General features: G+C 35.9%; 2 protein-coding genes across 2 annotated transcripts; one reads left to right on the forward strand and one right to left on the reverse strand.

The window, feature by feature from the left end:
• Positions 1-834: 834 nt before the first annotated feature.
• Positions 835-2097, reverse strand: LOC142973703 (retinol dehydrogenase 13-like). Its single transcript, XM_076115663.1, has one exon. It carries the CDS (start codon positions 1870-1872, stop codon positions 916-918), a length of 957 nt encoding a protein of 318 aa, XP_075971778.1. The 5' UTR covers positions 1873-2097; the 3' UTR covers positions 835-915.
• A 4111-nt stretch (positions 2098-6208) lies between these two features.
• LOC142973704 (retinol dehydrogenase 11-like) lies at positions 6209-7357 on the forward strand. The gene has a single exon (XM_076115664.1). The coding sequence runs from the start codon at positions 6392-6394 to the stop codon at positions 7346-7348; it is 957 nt and encodes a 318-aa protein (XP_075971779.1). The 5' UTR covers positions 6209-6391; the 3' UTR covers positions 7349-7357.
• The last annotated feature ends 1094 nt before the right edge of the window (positions 7358-8451 follow it).

The following is an 8451-nucleotide window of genomic DNA, read 5'->3' on the forward strand; positions in this document are numbered from 1 at the left end:
TAAAACTCGCTGACTTTGACACGGTATGCAAAATAATGCCTTCAAAATCCTTAATGTACAAGGCAGAGTTTCGAAATTTGCAATTCATGTTAAACTACAATATTAAAACGTATAGTTTGTTGAAACAAACAGATTTCTCTAGTTCCTGATCGTTGACCTACTTTATATGTAAATATATTAAAGAACGTAGATTACCAACTTATTTTTGTTTTCGTCGAATCAGATAATGCGGATGATTTGGAAATATTAGGGGTATATCAATAAAACGGTAATCAATAATTCAATGACAGATAATTGGCAGAGTGCGTGTCGGGTCAAAGAAGCGTATAATCAAATATCCAATAATACAAGACCTCTCTTATCATAGAATTAGCTAAGAACTAAAGATCCATCACGATGGTTATATCGTTTTGTGAACTGTATATGCCATTACAAACAAAATTTTAAAAAATATCGCGAGTAATTTAGAGTACAATATACGTATTCAATAGTTAACATTAGCTAATCAATTTTGCAATGCAAGTGTGAAATTCTTACACGTAGAGAATAATAATATACTTACGTATTGCGTTGGTTTGTACTTAAAGTATTGCACTTTGTATTGCATTAATTTTAATACAGTTATATGAATCAGAGTTATTTCAGTAAGCATTATCAAAATATTTTTTTTCTAATACTCTTATCAAGTTCCCTAAACTACATCATGCATCCTGCTACAGTATCAAATGTTCGTTCAATTTGATAATATACATGTGATTATTGATTTTAAATCGGTGATCAGTCACACGATTAGAATCACTGTTAGGATAATACTTGATAACAATAAATACACAGTTCATTTTATAATAACGTTTATGTAAACTCTTAAATACATAACATTTAAAATTGTCTATCTAAAATGTCCCGTATTAAGTACTATTTGTCTGGTAAACTATATTTAACTAGTTTCTCTGATTCTACAAACAACCTCTTGGCTAGTTCAGGGTCTTGTGACAACTTGGAAGGCAGCTTTTGACGACAGTCACTGAAGTATTTACCACTAACGTTTTCCACCTCAGGAGCTACAGCCAGGTATATCGACGTTTGCGCCGCTTCCCACGGACTTTGGAACATAAAACCTATAAATGCTCCCACTATCGTCTTAATTATCTCGCTAGGAATGTTTCTAAATATATTCGTCGAAGCCACTCCTGGATGAAGAGCGTTCACAGTAACACCTGTTCCTTTCAGTCTTGAGCTCAGTTCTAATGTTATCAAATTTAGGAACAACTTACTATTGGCGTACACCAAATAATCACTCCAGTATTTCTCCATGTTCAAATTCTCGAAGTCTATCTCTCCATACTTGTGCATCATCGACGACACATTTATGATTCGACTCGGCGCTGAAGATTTTAATAAAGGAATTAGTAAGCAAGTGAGTAGAAACGGCGCGAAATAGTTAACTTGCATTCCGACATGAAGTCCATCAGCTGTTTTGACGTTGCCGAGGCCGCCTGCGCCTGCATTGTTAATGAGGACATCGACTCGTTTCTCTGTTTTGTATATTTGATCGCAGAATTCCCTTACGGAGCGCAGTGAAGTTAAATCTAGTTGACGGAAGTGGACGTCAGTATTGCCACTCGCTTTTATAATTTCTTCCTTGGCTTCAGTAGCACGCCGAACGCTTCTACAAGCGATGATCACCTTCGCGCCGCGGCTCGACAAGTCTTTGGCGGTCTCCAGTCCGATTCCACTGTTTCCTCCTGTCACTATCACTACTTTCCCCACCATGTGAGCACTGGACTTGCATATTCCTACAGTCAGTTTCTGATAAACAGTCATAAGTATCACTATCGCGGCAATTACGCCTAGTATCGTCCAAAGAACCATTTTTCTAGTATAGCTATAGTAGTTTGATGCTCGGTACCGCTCGCGGAACTAAATACAAGGTATCGATTAAAGAGGTCGTGCAGAGTAACCTCAACGATAAGACGCGCGGCGTATCAATTGGTTTATCTACGATAAAGAAGCGTTCGTATATTACTACATTTTTGTCGTGTTGACTAGTTACACTCCACTCATGGCCGTATTCCTAACTACACTAGTTGCCAAACGTGCGTACGCGCCGCTTCGTCGCGGCGTGCGGCGGCGTTACATAACCCTGTCATTGAGTTTAGTATCGCTCGTTCTAAACCGATATCACCTTGAGACTTGGGCCTATAAAAACATCAACTCTTTTTTACTGTAATTTTTATAAAAAATAATTTCCTACGATTTTTGTTGGTAGCAACGTACCTGACTACGCACAAACAATTTTTAGGCGCCTTTTTACGCATTGGAAAGCCTCTAAAAATAAAAGTCTTTAAAAAAACCTTTGCTAATATAACTCGATAATCTATATCTCGATTGTATGTTTATAATCGCTTTTGTACATGTAATCGTTCAACGTAATAGCAAAACTCAGTTTACTGTTTTATTGCAATCGTAATGCTTCAGTTATTTCTTTATATGAGGCACATGATCGCGCAAAGAAAATGGTTTACGAGTAGGCAATTAATGTTTTATTGTCATAAATGTAGCTTCAAGACAATATCATGTCATGGAAATTAGATTTATTTTCATGGTTTTAATAAATATAATATTTTTTCCGCCATATGAGACAATGTATGTATTTCTTGGCAGATTATTCTACTGTTTATTCTTTGTTCAGGAAAAACGTCACCAATTAGTAACTGCCTCTGAGGTGCACTAAGTTAATTTATGTAACTGCCGGCGATCACGGGGTCCCGGATTCGATTCCTGGCAAGTTGGCTACTTTGGAGACCACTGCTGATACATTAATCATCAACAAACACCATCGATCACAACAGTTTTTCCTTTTATTAAAAAAGAATATTGCACTCATGATTACTTGAATTTCATGTGAAAGCATAAAGGTAAATATATGTAAATACATAAGTAATCCTTGCTTATTACCCGTTACAGCTTACTCGCAGTAATCCGACATTCATGCAGGCGTGTATGTACGTAGGTCATAATGAGATGTCGGTTTGTGCTTACAGTTCGTGCACTGATTGTCGATAGTCCACTGACCGCTGCACTGACGTAGGATTACGCACTTACGTGTTAGTTTATAGATCAATTGGAAATACACTATAATATAACCATATAACATACGTGGTAAGATAAATTCATTTATAACTAGAACGCCAGAACAGTTGACAAATGTGCCGAACTTTTAAGTACCTATTGTAAATATCTTAGATGTACCACATTTAAGTAAATAAAGATTGTTATTATTATTTAGGTTACTTTAATTAAATAAGTTCATGAAATTGCGTCCATATCAACTGCAGAGAAACTCCTTTATGGAAAGAATTGAGTATCTACCTACTCTCGCATGTCAAAACAGAGAATAGAGTCAGTAGAGTCTATCTAGTTTAATTGTTCCAATATTTCAGTATGGTGAGTCGGCCACGTTTATATCATAACGACGTGGATGTTGGTCGTTGAATATTTAGTGCAAGCTTTTGTTTATGTATGTTGCCAATGTCTGAATCGTAGATCGAGCACTTCGAACAGTGTTATTGAATCTCCGGTAGAACACAAAAGCAAAGCCTCACTCAGAATATAACTGTGTCAGTAGATAAGTATACATCGTTTATAGGCTTTTAGGTGAACCCTCTCATAAGAAATATAAAATAATGCTCTCCCCTCCCTTAAGGAAGGAGTGTTAATATGATAATGAAATAATCCTACTAAATTGCATCTAACGTTGCAATAAACAAACATCCAAACACAGAACTCCCCATAAAGTTAGAGTTAGTGGCCCTTCTACGAGACCACATTCAGTTTTGTAGTCGCCATTACATTCTATCATAACAACTTGGATCACTAAACATAATGGTATCCATTCCATTAAACAAAATGCCTGTCTGCTACTAATCTGACGTTTGATATGTTTACACAAATGTTGCCTTCGAATTTGTCAAATTGTCAACCGTAGTAAATAATTATTAATAGTTTAGGCAGCAATCTCGGAAATTAAATAAATAATAAATGTGAAATTGATGCGGCCCTTACTTATCTTTTACTTCTTAAGTGTTGGAAGTAGCCACTTGTGTTATGTTTACATAATTGATTGCATAATATAATGGACACTCCAATTTACTATTTTACTTTCAGACGATAAAACTATTACCTACAAAAATACTCATATAAATGAAAAGCACTGTCATCTTTTCTTGCAAATATATATATTTTTTATTTAAATTTACCTTATCAACCAAGAATACATCTAAATGCTTAGTTACCATTACCCACTTATTATTAGATGCACATAAGAAATGCCTATAGACAATGATTATGCTCTTTGTTCAATCGTATTGCTGTAGGTTGTACCATCAGATTTTTATCCATTGCATGGTTAGTGGTCAACCTAGTGTCAAAGTAGTCAGCCGCCCGAAGGCATTTGACATGGCTTAACGACTGTTATCTTAAGTGACAAGTATTGGGACCGATTTTTTACATACCTACTAGACGCTGAGTTCAAATACAATTCAGCAGCCACTGCACAAAATCTGTGGAATATCTGCACTATGGGTTGTTTTACCCAATAATCTTTTACGGACCGGGGAGTGCAACTATCTTAAGCGCCTCACCTCATCGGCTTCCATATTATTTCCTATTCCATAGAAATAAATAAATGTCTGAACTATCATACACCCAAGTAGGTAAGTAGAATTAATCTTAGTACCTATGAGTCTAATTAAAATTTATCTACACGAATAAGAGCGGTTCATATTTCTAATTCGAGGTGTAAATGAGATAAGTATATCGTGAACTAAACAAGTCAAAGATGATTCAGCTGCAATTGCTGAGCAATTTGTCGCGTCAGGTGACATCAAACGACCTCATTACGAGGTCTATGAATGTACACCAAACTGTCATATTGACACGCACCTTATATTCAGTTTCTGTTTTCGTTTAGTCCGTTAGTTTTCCTTGATTTTCTTCTGTAATCCTGCTGAAATGTAATTTGTATACTGTCTGGCATGTTTGGTTCTGTAATGTAAACAAGTGATACATAGATAATGATTACCTGCTTGGAGAATAACAATAATAGAATATTCACAGCAATTAAAAATATGTTACTGTTTTCCTATAAAATTTTTCTGATTATTACTTTGAAACTGTGGCCTGGGTGAGAGACCTAAGTCTCACCCAGGCCACAGTTTCAATGCTTCTCCCCGTAAATAGTCAATAATATTGGTGACCCCGGATCGATTTTGGGTCTAAGAACTCATCATTGCTTGACATCAAAATATCAGTATTTTTGTGGAATCGTTCCCCTATAATTAATTCGACCTGAATACTTAGTTCGTTTTAATTAAAAATTTAATTATTTGTAGGAAATTCAGCATTTAACGTACATGTCTGCATATTAAGGCTTCCAACATAAAATTAGCAACGCGCTAATTACATTCCTTTGAGATCAGTCATTCATAACATGATAATAAAAACTTCCCCCGAACGCTGATGAATCGCTTGCTGAAGTGTAAAATCTTGTAATAAATTAATTAAGATCTACTTACCTAATTAGCCATCAAACAAAATCGTGCCGAGCGACCGGTATACTGGGGAACGAGAGGCCCTCATTTTACGGGCCTGTTAAAGTCTTATTGTTGAACTTTGGAGCTCGTAACTCACTGACGGCAATTACTGTCTGTATAAACGCGATTTTACAATGCACTCCATAGTAGCTTTCTTGACATCAAGCAAATCTCAACTGTTTTATGATTTCACAAACTGCTCTGTTACATCGTGATTAGCTGATGAATACGTATTTTGTATACGTTTATCATATACCTACATTAAAAAAGCATTCGATTTGGAAATATAAGCGCCTGATAGATTTATTAGAGCATTACATGAAGCAACATTTAGAAGACAGATTTTTTGTAGGCGCCGGTTGATTTTTAACGAGGCATATTATTGAGAAGATTTTTAAAATTATATGTCACGATGACTTAGCTGAAAAAACAAATTAACATATTTAATATTGTAATGACTGTCTACTTTACGTTTCCTGAAAATTTAATAATTATGTGGTTAGTAGATTATACGGTAGGCAAGTGTAGTAATACTATGTTGACTCACTAGCTTAATCAGCAGATTCAACAGTCTGTACTGTTTATTTATAACCGGCGCGCTAGATGATCTCATTTACAAACTTCAACCAGGCGCAGGTTGTTGTTGTTAGTAACCAATATGTATAATTTATTTATCTTCAGTGACACATAACTTACAATTATAGTATACATATCTAATCTTTTTTATCAAACCGGTTTTTAATTATACATATATTATCTTAACCGTTCAGTATTACCGATATCGTGGTCTAAGCAAGATGTTTTTCGTAGCTTTATTCGTGTTCAATCTTGCTGTTGCAATTGTATTTAAAGTTTATTGTAAATTAACTACAGGAATATGTAAGTGCAGTAAACATTTAGTTGGAAAAGTGGTGATCGTAACAGGGAGTAACACTGGAATCGGATACGAGACTGCTAAGGACCTGGCAGAGAGAGGTGCTCGTGTTATTTTAGCGTGTAGAAACAAGGAAAAAGGAATCAAAGCGTGCGCGTCTATAATACAAGCTACAGGCAACAGTGATGTTCATTATCGAAATGTTGACCTCGCCTCGCTGGCCTCCGTGAGGGCCTTTGCTGATGACATAATCAAAACGGAAAAACGAGTGGATATACTCGTCAACAACGCTGCCATTTACGACGTCGATAACATTAAAACAGAAGATGGATTATCGTTCGCGATGCAAACGAACCATTTCGGACCGTTCCTCTTAACTTCTTTACTGTTGCCTATATTGAAGGCTTCCGCACCGAGTCGTATTATCAATGTGGCATCATTGGCTTACAGAATGGCTAAGATTGACTTTGATAATCTCAATTATGAGAAAGATACTCCAGATACATACAAACGTTCCAAAGTGTACGCAGATTCAAAACTGTGTAATATTCTTATGACACGTGAACTGGCGAAAATGTTGGAAGGCACGGGAGTGGTCACAAATTGTTTACATCCAGGAACTGTGGCAACAGACATGTTACTGCAGTTAAGGTTAAATTGGCTGAAGTTTCTGATGCCAGTTTTGAATTTCTTTTCTAAAACGCCATGGGAAGGCGCACAAACTACGAATTATCTGGCGGTGTCATCTGAAGGGCAAGATGCAAATGGCAAGTACTTCGCCGACTGTCACCAGCGATCACTTAAGGGGATAGCTACAGATGATGCAATTGCCAGAAAACTGTGGGAAGTCTCAGAAAAACTTGTTGGATTAAAAAAATAAATATATTTCTAATTATCTTATATGTCCTTTATTTCACTCTCCTTTGTAATAATAGTTACAAGTTACCCCCTATTGATTCTTCAAGTAGTCGTATTGAACCATTGCAGCATTAAGATCGAAAGTAGTCTAAATTTGATATACAATATTATAAGACGCAACTATACAATTGCTAAGTGAAAAAACTTACATGTACCTTATAAATAGAATGTAAAATAAACATATAACACCTACAACTCAGCAGATACGCACCAAATTCCTCAAAGCCGAGGAACACCAAGTTTCGAACTTATAATTAAAATCAAAAGTCTTGAATCGTTGCCAACAACAAACTGTAAGATTTAAAATGTACATTGTATAAAATATAATAAATCACATCGATGTTGGCTCAGAATCTAATCTTTTGCACACAAAACTTTGGCTATGAAATATCAGCATAAGTTGTACAAATAGCATTCAAAAGGAGCTTGTATTGAAAATATCGAATATTGGCGACTTTGCGAATACTAAAGTTTAGTGCGAAACTTTACCAGATACTTCTTTATCCGACTTCTATATTTTAAAATACAGTCACGAGAGCATGTTATTTCGTACATATTTTCATGATTTTGTTTTGTTTGTATAATAACGTATCAGACATAATAAAATAAAATAGGTAGATGCGCCAGGTATCTATTCGAGTGTACTGTGAAAGCCTCAAATTGCGTAAAGCTCTGTTTAAAAGGCAGAAATATTTGAGGCGCGTTCTGGCAGACTTTGGTCTCGATGTTTTGTTGGTTCTAGAGACGGGCACTGTCTCGCTACCAACGGTCCGCGGGAATTCGATATTGCCTCAAGTGAAGCGTTCTGGAGCATTGTGCACTTTTATTCGCTATTGTCAGTGTGAGCGATGCCACTTCGTCGTGCTCGGATGATTGCGGTATCGTATTCTTTCTTTAGAAAACACTTAGACGTGAAAAGGATTGAAATTCTGATATTCTAACTTATAAAGATTTTTCCATTCTTCACCGTTCCTACAGTTTCGAAGATAAAATAGTTCGGAACGATGTTTGGTGTGTAAAAAATTCTTCTCATTTTATATCATACTGTTATGAGACAAAAGTTAG

This window comes from Anticarsia gemmatalis, chromosome 6, assembly GCF_050436995.1.
Source record: "Anticarsia gemmatalis isolate Benzon Research Colony breed Stoneville strain chromosome 6, ilAntGemm2 primary, whole genome shotgun sequence".
Taxonomy (NCBI): domain Eukaryota; kingdom Metazoa; phylum Arthropoda; class Insecta; order Lepidoptera; family Erebidae; genus Anticarsia; species Anticarsia gemmatalis.